Genomic DNA, 19,375 nt, shown 5'->3' with positions numbered 1-19,375 from the left:
TGTATATTGTTTAACAAGGGAAGAAAGTTAGCGTGATAAGTATCCACGAGATTGCCAGTGAATCTAATTCCTAGGTAGGTGATTGCCGAAGTTTCCTATTTGAACGAGCATGAGGCGCGTGCTCTAGCTAGTGGGTCAGGGAGTAAGATTAAGGGCTTCTGATTTAGTATACTTTATATTCTCAAATTGGATATGTACCTGAAAAGCTGGAAGGCTTTAGTGAGGTTTGGGATTGAGATATGTGGCTGAGCGAGAAAGAGTAGAAGGTCATCCGCGTAAGCTGCTATTTTGTAAGTGCTATGACCTATCTGAAAACCTCTTATGTCTGGATTTGCATTGGTCAGGTAGATAAAGGGCTCTAGTGATAATATAAACAGGAGGGGGGATAGGGGGGCAACCCAGCCTCATGCCATTATTGATATGTACCGCTTCAGAAAGGGTGCCATTTATTTTAAGTCAGGCCTGTGGTTTATCTTATAAAGCCACTATCCACGACATCATGTGAGATCACAAGCCAATGTGTCTACAAGTGAACAGGTAATAGCCTATCCTTTTTTTTGTATGTGCTAAGTATATTTGCACACACCTATCATTCCAGACACAGGAATCTGCAGAGTTTTGCCACTGAAAATTATAGGATGTCTTAATAACCCACGCGAAATGGACCCTCAGGCTCTGCAATCACAAGGCATTAATAGCAATAGGGGGGCTAAAAAAAAAAAAAAAGTGATCATGGAGTTGCATGGTGTTGCTGGCAAATGGGCGGCAGTTTACAGTGTTGATTGCTGGATAACCGCAGCATGGACAAAAGTCATACATGGTGCTATGCACTTACAAGGTACAAAAGTTAAATGGCTAGTTTAATGTTTGTAGAGTAATTCCATCAAGAACTTTCACTTTTAAATAAAAAAGTTTGTTTAGAGATATTTGCATTCAAACTGTGCTTATATTATTAACCTGATATAACAACCCTTTCTATGGAGGAAAAAAAAATCTGACTGAGTTCCTCAAGGCTTTAATGGCACTACAATTTAGGAATTCAAAAGTTACAATGTATGACAACTCTTGTTCTTCAGCATGTTATAGCAAAAAAAAACAAAAAATCCAAATTGGGGGAGGACGTTTCTTCTAAAAACTATTAGCACTTTGGTTTATTACTCAGTCATGATGATACAATGGTTGTAATGGCATAGACACTCCACAGCACCTACTGATCATAAAGGCAAAAAACATTCTGGTCATATGTTTTAGGAGAGCTTGGAAAAAGGAGACAAAATGAGTTACTGTATATTTGTAATATACGGTATGTATGTAACAGCAATGCAGTGAGAAACAACAGAAAATGATACGTTAAGACTTGAGTCCCTCTTTAATATGAGACCGGCACATAAGCCAAAAATAAAATTTCCCAATATGCTTAATAAACTGGGCACCAAGACAAGTGGGGTTTGTTCACAGAGTACCATCCATGCAGAGACTCTGCCAGGTCATTCACATACGCCTTTGTTTATAGTTTGTTGATGTCAGATGAAGCACAGTGTAACCAAATGACTAGTTCATGAGCGCCTTTTGTCTGTGTGCAACTTCCATGATGCTGATGTAATGCACATTGCAGATCTCTCAAAGTCATTCAAAGTGCCAAAGTAAATTCAGAAACCACTATGGCATAGAGAGGCGTGCAGAATGCTGATGCTGTGAGCTGCACTTAAAAGTACTTTGATCAGCTGTGTGGAAAATACATATGAGCAAACAAGAACAAGTGTAAAAGATACAATATTTAATTACATTGTATCCTATAAAACAGAAGCAACCCAACTTGTAACAAAACAAAAAAAAAAAAAGTAGCTGTCATGACAAGCCAGCCAAGCAAAAGAATAAGTTGAACTAAATTCAAGCTGCCTTTAATCACAGTCGAGTATCATAAAGTTTTAATTTTTAGCCTGGATTGATACTTTAGCGGGAGTGATTTCATGTGATTTTGAAGCGGTGTTTTTTTGTTTTTTTTTGTCACACGTTGAGCTTCAGCATTTTTTGTTTTAGCCAATCGAAGGCAAATTATTAGAATGAGGCGGTTATTTAGTCGGTTATTTAGGTGCTCCTGTTTCTACTGAGGCCAAAAATGCGTGATCATGCTCCTCCATTGTTTTATGAGCGCAAGCACATCACTGAGATGTGAATGGGCACATCAGAATATTATATCCAGTGTGGAGTAATTAAGTGCTTCAAGAAACATGTTTCTAATCACTCAGGTGTGACCAAGGAGGCTGTACACAGATTGCGGCAGTTTTTTTTGTCTGGTGCAGTTTTCTAAATGTGTGGCGAATGCATCACTGGTGGTAAACGTCCATACTGTTAGTGATGACACAAGAATTATTAACATCTGGCAGCTAACAATTTTAGAAAGTAGGTTGACCCTAGTGATCACCCTAGCGCATTAAAGCCCTACAAACTACTAATCTCCAGTCAAGTCAACCCAGGCCCCAAGTCTTCTCTCTTCCTCACAGCAGAGTCTTCTTCTGGTGTCTATGTTACTGCCTGGGTGACTTGGACACTTTCCACACTCATTGACAGTCCAGCTACAGGGTCCTCTTGGGCTACAGAAAACTGCAGAGGCGCAATTACATCCCAACAAAAAGACCCGTCGGCTCTGGGCACAGACAATTTAGGCCACCAGTCTCTATTCCTGGAAGAGGTGCCAGCGAGGAACAAATGATGGCAGATTAAGGCAAGTCAAAAATAAATACTAAAGATTCAGCTTAAAAAAAAAAAAAAAAACACACATGTTCTATTTACCTGCTCTGTGCAATGGTTTTGCAGAGAGTAGCCCCAATCCTCCTCTTCTTGGGTCCCCTGCCGGCACTCCTGGCTCCTCCCCCCTGCTGAGTGCCCTCAGAGCAGGCTGCTTGCTCTGAGGGCACTCGTGAGTGCTCGCTCCCGAGCCGCCTGTGTGTGTCCATAAAACACACAGAGCACAGATAGGCACTGCACCCTGCTCCCGCCTCACTGGTTGTGACTGACAGAAGTGGGAGCCAATGGCTCCTGCCGCTGTGTCTCAGCCAATGAGGAGGAAGAGACCTAGTAGAGCCGCTGCACCTGTGCACATCACTGGATCGGGATCCAGCTCGGGTAAGTATTGGGGAGCCGAGCTGCATGCTAAAGGTTTTTTTACCTTTATGCATAGAATACATGAAGGTATAAAACCTTCAGCCTTTACAACCACGTTGAATCACTGAACAATGGTAGTAGAAGTGGTGCTGATTGGGAGAGGACTAAGGCTGGCCATACATGAGCATACACCAGCAGATTAAATGAGAAAATAAGTTACCTAATGTGAATATGGGAATCCTTTGGCTGAGCTATCATACTCTGCCAATGGGAAGCCTTCCCGCCATCAGAATTCACTGATCAGCACTACTAGCTATAGCCGGCAGTGCTGATCAGTGACGGCCTATAATGCAAGGCGCAGGGGCATGCCCCCCTAATCTATGCGTTCGCTCCCAATCTACATGTGGGGCGCCGGGCGCATGGCTTTCGATAGGGTTTTTTTTGTTTTTTTAGAAGCACGTGATTAGAGCCAGAGGCTCAAAAAGGGTGGGCTCAGGGCACAGAGCACTGCGCCCGAGCCCACCTAGTTGTGTGACAATAGCGAATTAATATTTGCTATTGTCTTCCTTATTCTCATCCTGGCCTATCAGGAAGCAGGTCCGGAGACCCGTTTGGCTGAGAGAAGTGATCCTATTGGCGACACCATGGGTACCTGTGAGCTGACCAACTGGGGGGGTGGCGATGGGTGGATTGGCCACTGGTGGTGATCAAGGGAAAATTTTCCAACAAGAAGCTTGAAAACAAGTGGATCGATAGATCGATTTGTGTGCAACCAGCCTACCCATACATAAATCAAAACTCGAACTCAATCCATGTATGGCTGACTTAAGAAAAAAAAATTCATTGATGTTATACCATTTCTTTGTCTGTCCCATACAGTTCCCTAATGTAGAGACTGTTATACTATTTTTATTGCTTCCTTTCTAATATCACAGCTTTCTAGCAATCCTTAGATGGCAGTAGTGGAAAAACAAAAACTTTATCTTTATCCCCTCTTTCATCAATAAGATGTTTCTTTTTTTTCTATTGGATGACCAAAGCCAGCAACAAAAAAATATAGTTCCAGACAATGGGGAATAACAAAATAATCATTTCATTCATGGAAATACCAGCCCATATGCTTTATGTATTATTCCACAGCATTTATTTAAGGTCAACTAGAATAATACTCACAAAAATGTGAATTAAAATCGCTCATCGAGCTGCTCATTTATAGCCCAGTAGTCCTAGGCTTTGTACACTCTATTTGGCTCTGATGAAGAAGGGGTTACCTGCATTAGCCATAAAGGATCCCGGTGAGGTAGCCCTGCACTGAAGTGTACCAAGTCTAGGTCTACTAGGCTATAGATGAGTATATTGATGAGCAAATTTAATTCACATTTGTGAGTATTATTCTTGTTAAACTTAAATAAATGCCGTGGGATAATGCTAGTGCATAGGCTGGTGTGCCCTCTTTAGTTTGTCTTTTGTAGTGGTTTCAGGGCATCTCCAGTTCTAGAGGGCAGCAAGGCTCTGGGCTCTAAGCATTCCCCAGCAAAGTGGTGTCAACTGTTACATCAGTACCAGGCTATCACACTTATGCGCAAGAGACATTCCGCCATTATTCATGTGCTTTATGTTTTGGGCTGAAAGGGACTGCACATTTTCTCCAAAGCCCAGCTCTATCCAATTATTGTTCTGTTTTGGATAGAATGAGGAAAGGGGAAGATGTTGAAGGCATGCAACCCCTGCTAGATTTTTATTGCTCCCCTCCCCCACTGACAACATTTTCCCTTACTTCCTGTCTCCGGGACAGGTTTCTCCCATCTGCACTCTATCCAAAACTAGAGACAAACAGGTTTTGCCTAGAATAAACGCCTAATTTTAATGTCAAAAAGGAAGGGACATACCAGCAAAACGTGTAGTAAATCAAGGCAAGGCTGTGCATTATCCAGTTCTGGGTCAAATCAAAACAGGTCACTGACATTTTACAAGAGTCCACAATTAGAGTAATATAGCATAGCATGTTCCAGTAGCCTTCAAGCATAGTAAGAGGGCATGCTTTATGTCAACAACAAAAACAAATGGGGTTTTGTGCTGGATCATTTCAATATATCATTTGAGACTGGAAGCCTTCTTGAGACTATGTTATCAAACTCGGACTGAATAGAACCTTCAAATTTTTTCACTAAGCCATTCACATTCATGCTTATTGACCTCTCAGGTTGGAAAAAGATAATTATTACATAGAAGCACACTCCAGTTGCTGTTTTCTGATAACATCTGGTATTTTCAGCTTCTGGTCACAGCTTATGTCGCCTGTGTAATAAATCTACAAACCAGACTGAACAGGCCATAGCTGAATACTTTAGTGTGTGTTCTGTTCTATAGAGCAGAAGACCATCAGGTAGATGTTTACCCATTTGCTGGAATACACCATAACAGAACTTTTGTGCTCCATTAACCCCCCACACAAGGAGTTTTGCAGTTTTTGTCTTTATTTATTTTGCGGAGGCCCCAACCAGCTCTGTGGTTTTAAAGCCAGTCATCTGACAGGCTCATAAAAATTTGTTGCGCTATCTTGACTCACAGCACTGTCTCACTCTAACACTGTCTTGTCTTCTTTTCTTTCATCAGATATTTTCAGCTGCCTTCAAGGAGCAGCAAATAGGCCACAATAAAGGAGACATGCTGAAGAACAAGGGGGTGAAAGTCACCAAGGGATTCGATGGATGGTGCAAACTTTTCTTCTATGCTCTGGATATTGCTCACCATCAATTTGCTAAATGGGAGGAAGAGAAAATCTTGCCAACTAAAACATTTCAAGCAGATATAGGTGTTTCTAAGACCACGAAAGAGAATACAAGAATGAATGATGCCAACCTTAGAAATAATTAAATTCTGTGAATTTTACGTATATCCAGCAGGTCAAAGTGGGGGCCCTGTTCATTTAGGTATTGGATGTACAGGTAATTGCTACTGTTGCAACTTTCTATTCCTAGAATTCCAGAAATTATGTCATTTATAAACTTATATTGGTGCATCTTGGTTACATCCAATTCTTCGTATCTCACATCTAGAGGGTGCCGGCGGATACAAAAATTCACTGTAGTGGCCTGTGCTACTTTCAGTCAGCACTGGTCTCTTTCGGGTGATGCTGGAACAATTCTCTGAACACAGTGGGTCATTCTCATCCAGCACCTCTGCCATTCAGAGAACATCTTGTATTTTTTTTAATAAATACAAAGTTTTCTCTGCTTGGACAAGGCAGAGCCTGCGATGTCATCTGTCTCTCCTCTCTGCCTCATAAAATCAGAGAATGCCTTTTAATCATTGAAAAATGCGACACATTCTCTGAATGGTGGAAAAGCAAGCAACCAACAATATGTTCAGTATATGGATGTAAAGCTGCTCAAGCAGCCCCTCGGAACAGACCAGTTCTGTATGTAGAACAGGCTACTACTGTGAATTTTTCCCTCCAGGCATAGCTGCCCTTAATCTATCAATTATTATATATGTGATCCAACTCAGGAGACTCTCAAAATTATAGAGTTAGGACTGCAGTACACTGGTGTGCCGTGATGTGGCTTCTGCAGCTTACGCATACATTTGCAAATGTATGCAAACTAAACCCCTAGTGTTTTAACATACACTGTTAGACAGGGTCAATTCGATTGGTGCAGGCTGGCTGGCAAGCGAGCTGGGAATTTTTCTTTATTTTTTTTTTAAAAGTGTCGCCCTTCTGTGTGCTCCTTGCTGCCAAGGCCAGTTATAGGTTGGGGTGGTTGCCTTTTGTTTGTACTGAATTCCTACATCCTCAGCAGCCCTTCAGCTGCGACGTATTAAGAATTAGATCTGGACCCATGTAAGTTGAAAAAATAAAAATGCATTACTGGAGTTCAGCCTTAAGATTTTTTTTTTTTTTTTTGATCAAAAAGCTATGAAAATTAAAAACTGGCACTGGCAAGAAATGTAGCTAGGGTCAGAGAGCAAAAGAGCTGTTCACACTGCATTATGAGAACAAGGGGCCTTGATCAACTCTTTCATCGGAAACTTTGAAAGCAGCCAAAAAAAGCAGCTCCTAATAAAAGTTCTTTCTGGCAATATATTTATAGTTGAAGCATGAATAGCTGTGTATGGGCTTCTGTTCTTATAAAATCAGCAGACAGGAGTGTAATCTAAAAATGCTACCTACCTTGTATCAAGCGACTTTTTTGTAGTTTTAGTAGAGTTACCCTATAAAATAAACCCCACACACCAGATCCCACACTTACCTTTCCCCCCTCTTCATAGACCTTCACCGTAGGGCCTGTTGGAAGCCTCTTTATGAAAAGTCTCCCTGCCAGGCATGCACAGTAGTATCCCAATTACAAGACTGGCCTCAATTAGTCTCAATGGTGGATGGCCTTCCCATAGAATGTTGTGCAATCTGGCTGGGAGGGATTCTGAGAAGAGACTGTGCAGTGTCCATCAGCCTGAACCACAGCAAAAGTCTATTAGAAATATGGACACGTACGTGTTTTTTTTTTTTTTTTTAGTATGCAAAGTTATGTGCAAAGTTATGTTTACTGAAAGAATAAAAGAACACTTTCTAAACAGGAACTTAAGTCAGTATTTATCACATTACCTTGTTTGGAACATTCCAGTTTTCCAGCCTTGAAACGGATATTCCTCCAATATATCCGGCATGATTGGTGTAGGTAGTCTGGGTGATTTGCTATGTGGCAAAGTTCCCATGTGGCTGAACATGTCAGTGGATCTAATGGAAATCCTGTCCTTCTTTTTACGAGGCAATGTACCATGGATACAAACATCCTGAAATGAATCAGCCCGCCGCTCAGCAAGGGGGGATTTGCTGCTTAGAAGATCCATTGAAGATGTCAGTGGGAACTGATGGTTCGTTTGCACATTTCTATGGTAACTGGCAAATTTCCCAGCAGCCATCATTCTTCAGTCCTGACAAAAAAGAAGGAACAGAGCAGGTTTCAAAATTGTGGAGACAAAAAGACATGGCATACTTAACTTATAAGAGAGAGGCTCTGTCAGGTGAAAGACTCTACATCTCTCCTCACAGACTGGCCTCTTGTGTTCACCTTGGAACGTGAGAGCTTTCCATTCAGAAGGCCTCTGTGACTTTGGCCACTTTCCATCAGTGTGAGAACTAACTCTCAACAAGGCAATCATGCTTTTGGGACTGGGTTTTGTTTCCACAGTTGACAGATTATGTAATTGTTTTTAGATCGTGACCTTTACAGCCATTTTCTCAAAGTGAACACTTCCGTGTCAAACACTGCAACTTCAACAGAAAGAATTATAACACCATTATAATTGCCTACATTTTTTCAAGCATGAAGGCTACACATTTATCATGGGGTCTCAAAAGACGATTCAGGAACACCAAATGATTCATACTTTTGTTCTGAATCCAAATAGAAGAAAGCTGGTAAGGCTCAAATATAAAAATTGGATAGTTGTGATTGCGCCCCATAGCATTCAGATTCTTAAACATTCTGACTAGTGCTATAAAATAAGTGATGGAATTTTACAGCTTGCTGTACCAAAGCAGTTACTTTTCCTTTTAGGTTTTTTATAGTTCTAAAAGCATGAAAAAGAGTGCATCACCTGGTATGTTAAAGCATATTTGGCGACTTATAATTAGCTATAGCAAAACAAATCAATTTGATCTTACACGAATATTAACATCATGATCACTATAGGCATCTTAAAGCCAACTTGTGCTTTGTCCATAAGACAAAAGAGGAGATTAGCTTTAGGCTAGTCACACACTGTTCGGGTTTAGTCTAGTTCCCAGCTGAAATATGCTCAATGGGTAGCACTGCCGGCCTTGTTCCATTCAAAAAAATTAAATGATTTTGTCGAAGGTGTCTGCTGGACAATTTTCAGCTGAACAGAGGCTGCATCCAGGCAGGGTCAGCTGTCAAAATACAATAGTCGTAGTGGGAAATTCTTTCCTCCATGCTGTATAGAGCATCTACATGGCAACTAGTATTTTCAGGAGACGATCAGCAATAGGTCTACTACTATTTCTATTAGTACATTTTTCTCCAAGCTTTTGTGGTGAGAGCCAACAGCTGTCAAATTGTGGAATGAAAGAAGGGAAGGATAAAGAACTGGCATATGTACACAAAGAAGCAATAAGAAAGCCTATTTTTCATATGCTCCTACCCAGTAACGATCGTGCAAGCATATTGGACTGCTTTATATGGACAGCTGGATGCCAACACACAGGCTGATTAGCAAAAAAAGCTTATAACTTGGTTATTTAAAATCAAGATCAACAGATATCTAGCAGGAAATTACACTGACATGGAAAAGCGACATGAGAGCACCACTAGGGCATGTATTCAGAACAAAGCAACCCTTCAGTTAGCAAGGGAACAATCTTCACAGGCATGGATGATCCTCATTTTGGATAAGCCAAAAGATGGTCATGCATGCAAATTCTGGAATGACCAACTCTATTGTTAACTACACAATCCAGACATGCTGTTGGTACCAAAAGGTCTGGATTGTAGTGGCTGGCTGAGTCTGTTAAGGACGAGGTCTTCTGCAGCCGAGACCCAGAAGTGTGGGGTGACTTGATCATTCTATAAATTAGTTGACCTTCAGCAGTTACACATAAATACGGTACAGGTACATACAAAAGCTGCTCAAGTGTGTTTTTTATTGAGCTACACACAGTTATCATCATTCCTGATCACACAAGTCCTGGGAACATGATGCTCACCAGGCCGTGCTGTGTAAATATTTAGTATCTGGTATTTGATAAATGCCAAGGTGTTTGGAGTCTGTCTGTGCCGTCTTCTCTAGTCGTGCCTTGAATGCGGTTTCTTAGCAGCTCTCTGGCAGCTGAGGAATGATATTAGAACATCAAAAAAACTATTGTCTCTTGTAATCTAGGCTAACATCTCAAAAGAAGTACACACTTAGGAAACTTCAAAAGTAAATTTAGTTTGTATAACAAGAGATAAACTTTTTTGTTCCAGAGAGAGAAGAAAAAAAGAAAGGGCAAATAGAGTTTTGTTTACATCTTCAATAGGGTGACCAAAATATAGGTCAACACGTCTTTCCCTAACTTTCATTGTGATGAGGAATTCACTGAGAAGTCCAAAGTGAAACAAAGTCTTCTGAACATGTATGATTGGTGATATATTGTGGAACTGACAACAATGATGTTATGAAGTAACAAATACAAATGTCAAAAAACATCATGAGCACATAGCAACCAGCAATCCTGTTTCACTGGTATGACTACAGTAAACTGAAACTTAAATCTCCCTAATTTTACTGCCTAACCCCCCTGCACCTTCTCCTGCCCTTTTGCTACCCCACCAATCCAGGTATCAGAAAAAAACAATAATACCTCTGGGTATGGACAAGCAGAAATGTGACTCTCCATCTCCAAATGCAACAACACTGGTTCAATTCTCCAGTTTTGAGCACTGTGATAGTTTGGCTGTCAATTACTCTGTCATGCAACACTGTACTCAAATTTATTTTATACCATTTTTTTAAGACAGCTAGAGCTTTATTTTGTTGGTATTTAATAACTTTTTCTACAGTTTTTTAGAAGTGAAGAAACGTGTTAGTGCTAAGGGGTTGAAACAGACCTTGAGAATTGTGCACTAGATACATTAAAGTGGTTGTAAACCAGGGGTGCTCAACCTGTGGCCCTCCAGCTGTTGCAGAACTACAAGTCCCATGAGGCCTTGCAAGACTGACAGTTACAAGCATGACTCCCAAAGCCAGAGGCCTGATGGGACTTGTAGTTCTGTAACAGCTGGAGGGCCACAGGTTGCACACCCGTGTTGTAAACCTTTACAGATACCCAGTGAAGTGACTGGCCTCAGGTGATACACAGAGATGAAATAAATCCTCCTACATAAGTTGTTTCCATTATCTACACTCATCTTTCCCCTACCTCCATTCAAAGTGCATAATTTACACAGGATCTCTCAGCTCTGAAAAGTAGGGGATGGAGAGCTGAAGTGAAATCAGTAAGGAGAGCTCTGAGAGCTGATTGGTGGGAAGGGACACACCCCTTCACACAGCACACAGGAACAGAGCTGAGGCTGTCAATCATAGACTATGTCGTCCATGTCACCATTTTTCTTCTGGTGTCAGGAAAACTTGTCAGAAGTGATTTATGCTGATAGAGGAATGAGGCAGCCAACCGAGATGACACATCATACTCTGTATTGAGAAAAACACACACTACAGAGGGATATGCTTTGTTTATATTTCACTTTAAAGCAGTTGTAAACCACTGGGTGCCTTTTTTTCTGACCTGCAAGGTAATGTCATAATGTGCTGGTATGCATCATATACTAGCACATTATGTGAAACTTACCTGAAAACAAAGCCTTCCAGCGATGCGCTGTCATCGCTGGAGGCCGCTTCCATCTCCACCCGTCTTCCTTCTGGGTCCACCGACTTCACCCGTGTGACTGGCCGGTGCCGTGATAATGTCACTCCTGCGCATGCGCGGGGGAGCGCGGGGGTTGCTGCATATATAATAAATATGTCCCAAACGATGCACGTTTAGGAGATATTTCTTATACCTATAGGTAAGCCTTATAGTAGGCTTACATTATAGGTACAAGTCAAAGATTGAAGTTTACAACCACTTTAACGTACAGATCATACACAGAGGAAGGAGGCAATGAAGGAGTTAATATACTGGTCACATGCAAGAGCTGCAGGTCTATAGTGGGTGGACCCGCTGGGCTCCTCCCACAGCTCTGCTCTCTGCACAGGTTGTCATGTGCAGCCTAGTGATGAAGTCACTGCTACTTTACAAGGTAATAACTGGGGTTTATTTACCTCACTACCCCATCTTTATAGTGTTAATTATATGTTTTTACTATGTTTTGGATGTCTTTCACAGTGTAATGGGTATGCTGCTGATATTCAATATACTATAAAATGATATCCAATAAGTTCACAGCGCTCCCTCTTACCCTCCTGTACAATATATAGATCTACAAATGCATTACAAATATATAAGTAATAATGGGCAATTCTCCCTCCATGCGATGTTGTTTAAGTTACTGTACCAATATATGCATATACAATCGATCTTTCACATTAAGTCCATCCAACTTATTATCCAATGCGATTTCAGATGCAGTCTCTTGTGCTGAGAATAATCACTCCTGTGCAAATGTGAATACACTCTTGTGCTCCTTTCCTGTGTCCCTACTCACCAGATGGATGTAAATCGAGTGCACTTTAAATTTCCAAGTGACCAGATATATATGTTTTTTCCACTGATACTCTGTTTTCCTCTAAGCCTCCAATCTCTATGCAGTTGCAATGTTACTCATAGGTGGAAAGATAAGCAAGGGAATGCCCCCACAGTGTAAAACTATTTTATGAAGCGTATTTATAAACAATCAGATTGCACTCACTTGTTTACAGCTAGCTTCTGAACACTCCCAGAGGGAGGGGCAAAACACGTAAGGCGGAGTTTACCAGTGATGTCACACGTGACCTGAGGAGCGCACACCAGCTTGGCATTCACAAGATACATTGATTGATCCATGCTTGTATAACTGTAAACAAGTGAGTGCAATCTGTTTTTAAATACGCTCAATGGTTTTACACTATGGGAGAATTTCCTTTGCTTATATTTCCACATATGAGTAACATCGTGATTGCATAGACATTGGAGGCTTAGAGGAAAAGCAGTGGATAGAGCATCAGAGGAAAAACATGTATATCTACCCACTTGGAAATTAAAGTGCACTCGATTTACATCCATCTGGTGAGTAGGGACACAGGAGGGGAGCACATGAGTGATTAATCTCAGCACAAAAGACAGCACCTGAAATCAAATTGGATTGGATGGACAGAATGAATGATGAATGATCGATTGTATATGCATATATTGGTGCAGCATCTTGAACAACATTGAATGGAGAGATGATTGCCCATTATTATTTATGTTGTTTAACAGTATACTTATGTTGTTTAACAGTATATAATTGTAACGCATTTGTATAAATATATATTTATGGTAGTAGCCCTAAGACCGAGACAGATGTGGATCACATAAAGACGCGACATGACTTAAAACATAAATAGACCTGAAGTGTGGCTTTTGGTCATCTGGTAGGTAAGCCAAGAAAAGGGGCCATACCCAAGATAAGTAATGGATGATTGTGGGGGAGAATGTGCTGAGAAATACTGTAAAAAGGGGAATGGGAGGGAGGGTATCGCGCACTGGAGCCGACAAAGAGCAAGGGTGAGTGGTCAGCTTAAATACCCTCTGAGCTCCTCCCATAAATTCAGGCCACCATACTGGCCTTCTAATTTATGGTTGTAGCCCTAAAACCGAGACAGAAGGGGATCACATAAACACGCAACAAGACTTACAACATAAATAGACCTTAGGTGTGGCTTTTGGTTGTCTGGTAGGTAAGCCAAGAAAGGGGGCCAAAAATAAGCAGGTAGGGAGGTATATCTTATTGGCTCTAACCTCATTAACCACTTGCCGACCGGGCCATAGCCGAAAGATGGCTGCAGCGCGGTCGGCTAGTTCTGGGTGGACGTCCATGGACGTCCTCCCAGAATACTGCTCTCGCGCGCCCCCTGGGGCGCGCACCCGAGAACTTCCGCGGCCGTTTACCATGTGATCGCTCCGTCAAATGACGGAGCGATCACATGTCAACAGACCGGCGTCATGTTCGTCCCTCCCCTCTCTGTACTGATCAGTACAGTGCGAGGGGAGAGGGGGAGGGATCGGATGGCAGCACCGCTGTGGGCTGCATGTGTAGTGCCCACAGCGGTGCTCAGTGACAATTGCTGTCACATCCATCCATCCCTCCATGCTCAGCCATCCCTGCAATACTCTGCATAATACCCTGCAATACTCTGCATTATACCCTGCAATACTCTGCATTATACCCTGCAATACTCTGCATTATACCCTGCAATACTCTGCATTATACCCTGCAATATTCTACATAATACCCTGCAATACTCTACATAATACCCTGCAATACTCTGCATTATACCCTGCAATACTCTTCATTATACCCCGCAATGCTCTGCAATATACCCGGCACTACTCTGCAATATACCCCGCAATACTCTGCAATATGCCCAGCAATACTCTGCAATATACCCAGCAATATACCCTGCAATATACCCTGCACTACTCCACAATACTCTGCAATACCCCGCAATACTCCGCAATTTTTAACCAGTTCCCGCCCACAGTCATATGACGTCCTTGACTTTGAGCGGGGATATCTGAATGATGCCTGCAGCTACAGGCATCATTCAGATATCAGCTTTTTCAGCCAGCGATTTCTTACACCATAAGAATGATCATAGCACCTGTTCCACTGCTTGATTGTTCTTATGGGAGGCGAGAGGGGACGCCCTCCCCTTCCCGCCACCCTCCGGTGCTTCTACCGACTCACCGCTACGATCGAAGCCAAGATCGTTTTTTTTTTTTTTTTTATTTCAGGCTTCCCAGCCTAGAGGTGAGATGTGGGGTCTTATTGACCCCATATCTCACTGTAAAGAGGACCTGTCATGCCATATACCTATTACAAGGATGTTTTTCATTCCTTGTAATAGAAATAAAAGTGATCAAAAAATTTTTTGGGGGGAAAAAAGTGTCAAAATAAAATAAATAAAGTAAAATAAACAATAAAAAAAAAAAAAAAATTTTTAAAGCGCCCATGTCCGTGTGCTCGCATGCAGAAGCGAACACTTACATAAGTCCCGCCCACATATGAAAACAGTGTTCAAACCACACATGTGAGGTATCACTGCGAACGTTGGAGCGAGAGCAATAATTTTGGCCCTAGACCTCCTCTGTAACTCAAAACATGTAACCAGTAAAAAAATTTAAAGCGTCACCTATGGAGATTTTTAAGTAGCGACGTTTGGCACCATTCCACGAGCGTGTGCAATTTTGAAGGGTGACATGTTAGGTATCTATTTACTCGGCGTAACTTCATCTTTCACATTATGCAAAAACATTGGGCTAACTTTACTGTTTTGTTTTTTTTTAAAGCACAAAACTGTTTTTTTTCCCAAAAAAATGCGTTCGAAAAATTGCTGCGCAAATACCGTGCAAGATAAAAAGTTGCAACAACCGCCATTGTATTCTCTAGGGTCTTTGCTAAAAAAAATATATATAATGTTTTGGGGTTCTATGTAATTTTCTAGCAAATAAATTATTATTTTTACATGTAGGAGAGAAATATAAGAATTGGCCTGGGTGCTCCAGAACGCCTGGAGGTGCTCCCTGCATGTTGGGCCTCTGTATGTGGCCACGCTGTGTAAAAGTCTCACACATGTGGTATCGCCATACTCGGGAGTAATAGCAGAATGTGTTTTGGGGTGTAATTTGTTGTATGCATATGCTGTGTGTGAGAAATAACCTAATATGACAATTTTGTGAAAAAAAAAAATAAAAAAAACAAATCTTGATTTTGCAAAGAATTGTGGGAAAAGATGACAATTTCAAAAAAACTCACCATGCATCTTTCTAAATACCTTGGAATGTCTTCTTTCCAAATAGGGGTCATTTGGGGGGTATTTGTACTTTTCTGGCATGTTAGGGTCTCAAGAAATTAGATAGGCCGTCAGTACTTCAGGTGTGATCAATTTTCAGATATTGGCACCATAGCTTTTGGACTCTCTAACATTCACAAAGACCAAATAATATACACCAAGTTGTACTTATTTTTACCAAAGATATGTAGCAGTATAAATTTTGGCCAAAATTTCCGAAGAAAAATTACTAATTTGCTAAATTTTATAACAGAAACAAAGAAAAATTCATTTTTTTACCAAATTTTCAGTCTTTTTTCTTTTATAGCGCAAAAAATAAAAAACCCAACGGTGATTAAATACCACCAAAAGAAAGCTCTATTTGTGTGAAAAAAAGGACAAAAATTTCATATGGGTAAAGTGTTGTATGACTGAGTAATTGTCATTCAAATTGTGAGAGCACCGAAAGCTGAAAATTGGTCTGGTTAGGAAGGGGGTTTAACCACTTGCCGACCGCCTCACGCATATATACGTGAGCAGAGCGGCACGGGCAGGCAAAATCACGTACCTGGTACGTGATTGCCTTCCCGCGGGCGGGGGGTCCGATCGGACCCCCCCCCCGGTGCCATCGGCGGTCGGCGTTTGGCTGGGAGAGTTGAGAGACGAGGGGGAGACCATCCGATCGTGGCCCCCCCCTCGCGATCGCTCCCAGCCAATGAGAAACATCCCCTGCCTCTGTATAGTACACAGAGGCAGAGGATGTGATGTCATCTCTCCTCGGCTGGCCAGTTTCCGTTCCAGCACCGAGGAGAGATGACATGTAAGTGCACAACACACACACACAACACAGTAGAACATGCCAGGCACACTAAACACCCCCGATCCCCCCCCGATCGCCCCCCGATCCCCCCCCAATCACCCCCCCCCCCCTGTCACAAACTGACACCAAGCAGGTTTTTTTGTTTTGTTTTGTTTTTTTCCTGATTACTGCATAGTGTCAGTTTGTGACAGTTAGCAGTGGTAGGACAGTTAGTGTTAGGCCCCCTGTAGGTCTAGGGTACCCCCCTAATAAAGTTTTAACCCCTTGATCACCCCCCGTCACCAGTGTCGCTAAGCGATCATTTTTCTGATCGCTGTATTAGTGTCGCTGGTGACGCTAGTTAGGAACGTAAATATTTAGGTTCGCTGTCAGCGTTTTATAGCGACAGGGACCCCCATATACTACCGAATAAATGTTTTAACCCCTTGATTGCCCCCTAGTTAACCCTTTCACCACTGATCACCGTATAACTGTTACGGGTGACGCTGGTTAGTTCGTTTATTTTTTATAGTGTCAGGGCACCCGCCGTTTATTACCGAATAAAGGTTTAGCCCCCTGATCGCCCGGCGGTGATATGCGTCGCCCCAGGCAGCGTCAGATTAGCGCCAGTACCGCGAACACCCACGCACGCACCGTACACGCACCGTACACCTCCCTTAGTGGTATAGTATCTGAACACATCAATATCTGATCCGATCAGATCTATACTAGCGTCCCCAGCAGTTTAGGGTTCCCAAAAACGCAGTGTTAGCGGGATCAGCCCAGATACCTGCTAGCACCTGCGTTTTGCCCCTCCGCCCAGCCCACCCAAGTGCAGTATCGATCGATCACTGTCACTTACAAAACACTAAACGCATAACTGCAGCGTTCGCAGAGTCAGGCCTGATCCCTGCGATCGCTAACAGTTTTTTTGGTAGCATTTTGGTGAACTGGCAAGCACCAGCCCCAAGCAGCGTCAGATTAGCGCCAGTACCACTAACACCCACGCATGCAGCATACGCCTCCCTTAGTGGTATAGTATCTGATCGGATCAATATCTGATCCGATCAGATCTATACTAGCGTCCCCAGCAGTTTAGGGTTCCCAAAAACGCAGTGTTAGTGGGATCAGCCCAGATACCTGCTAGCACCTGCGTTTTGCCCCTCCGCCCGGCCCAGCCCAGCCCACCCAAGTGCAGTATCGATCGATCACTGTCACTTTTTTTTGTAGCGTTTTGGTGAACTGGCAAGCACCAGCGGCCTAGTACACCCCGGTCGTAGTCATACCAGCACTGCAGTAACACTTGGTGACGTGGCGAGTCCCATAAGTGCAGTTCAAGCTGGTGAGGTGGCAAGCACAAGTAGTGTCCCGCTGCCACCAAAAAGACAAACACAGGCCCGTCGTGCCCATAGTGCCCTTCCTGCTGCATTCGCCAATCCTAATTGGGAACCCACCACTTCTGCAGCGCCCGTATTTCCCCCATTCACATCCCCAACCAAATGCAGTCGGCTGCATGAGAGGCATTTATATGTCCTCCCGAGTACCCCTACCCAACGAACCCCCCCAAAAAAGATGTGTCTGCAGCAAGCGCGTATATAGACGTGACACCCGCTATTATTGTCCCTCCTGTCCTGATAATCCTGGTCTTTGCATTGGTGAATGTTTTGAACGCTACCATTCACTAGTTGAGTATTAGCGTAGGGTACAGCATTGCACAGACTAGGCACACTTTCACAGGGTCTCCCAAGATGCCATCGCATTTTGAGAGACCCGAACCTGGAACCAGTTACAGTTATAAAAGTTACAGTTACAAAAAAAAAGTGTAAAAAAAAAAAAAAAACCACAAACAAAAATAAAAAAAAATAGTTGTCGTTTTATTGTTCTCTCTCTCTCTATTCTCTCTCTGGTGTTCTGCTCTTTTTTACTGTATTCTATTCTGCAATGTTTTATTGTTATTATGTTTTATCATGTTTGTTTTTCAGGTATGCAATTTTTTATACTTTACCGTTTACTGTGCTTTATTGTTAACCATTTTTTTGTCTTCAGGTACGCCATTCACGACTTTGAGTGGTTATACCAGAATGATGCCTGCAGGTTTAGGTATCATCTTGGTATCATTCTTTTCAGCCAGCGGTCGGCTTTCATGTAAAAGCAATCCTAGTGGCTAATTAGCCTCTAGACTGCTTTTACAAGCAGTGGGAGGGAATGCCCCCCCCCCCCCACCGTCTTCCGTGTTTTTCTCTGGCTCTCCTGTCTCAACAGGGAACCTGAGAATGCAGCCGGTGATTCAGCCAGCTGACCATAGAGCTGATCAGAGACCAGAGTGGCTCCAAACATCTCTATGGCCTAAGAAACCGGAAGCTACGAGCATTTTAGGACTTAGATTTCGCCGGATGTAAACAGCGCCATTGGGAAATTGGGAAAGCATTTTATCACACCGATCTTGGTGTGGTCAGATGCTTTGAGGGCAGAGGAGAAATCTAGGGTCTAATAGACCCCAATTTTTTCAAAAAAGAGTACCTGTCACTACCTATTGCTATCATAGGGGATATTTACATTCCCTGAGATAACAATAAAAATGATTTAAAAAAAAATATGAAAGGAACAGTTTAAAAATAAGATAAAAAAGCAAAAAAATAATAAAGAAAAAAAAAAAAAAAAAAAAAAGCACCCCTGTCCCCCCTGCTCTCGCGCTAAGGCGAACGCAAGCGTCGGTCTGGCGTCAAATGTAAACAGCAATTGCACCATGCATGTGAGGTATCACCGCGAAGGTCAGATCGAGGGCAGTAATTTTAGCAGTAGATCTCCTCTGTAAATCTAAAGTGGTAACCTGTAAAGGCTTTTAAAGGCTTTTAAAAATGTATTAATTTTGTTGCCACTGCACGTTTGTGCGCAATTGTAAAGCATGTCATGTTTGGTATCCATGTACTCGGCCTAAGATCATCTTTTTTATTTCAT

The 19,375-nt window shown here is 42.3% G+C and overlaps 1 protein-coding gene across 1 annotated transcript in view; it reads right to left on the bottom strand.

Annotated features, from left to right (window-relative positions):
• The window catches only part of BCAR3 (BCAR3 adaptor protein, NSP family member), a 197,030-nt gene that overhangs the window by 155,653 nt on the left and 22,002 nt on the right, over positions 1–19,375 (bottom strand). The window contains exon 2 of the mRNA XM_073593116.1: positions 7,712–8,040. Within this exon, the coding sequence (XP_073449217.1) occupies positions 7,712–8,031 (320 nt within the window). The 5' untranslated portion in view covers positions 8,032–8,040. The remainder of the gene's footprint in view (positions 1–7,711; positions 8,041–19,375) is intronic.

The sequence above is a fragment of the Aquarana catesbeiana genome, linkage group LG07 (genome assembly GCF_042186555.1).
Source record: "Aquarana catesbeiana isolate 2022-GZ linkage group LG07, ASM4218655v1, whole genome shotgun sequence".
Taxonomy (NCBI): domain Eukaryota; kingdom Metazoa; phylum Chordata; class Amphibia; order Anura; family Ranidae; genus Aquarana; species Aquarana catesbeiana.
The sequence above is the reverse complement of the archived record's forward strand: the minus strand, read 5'-3'. Positions and strand labels throughout refer to the sequence as shown.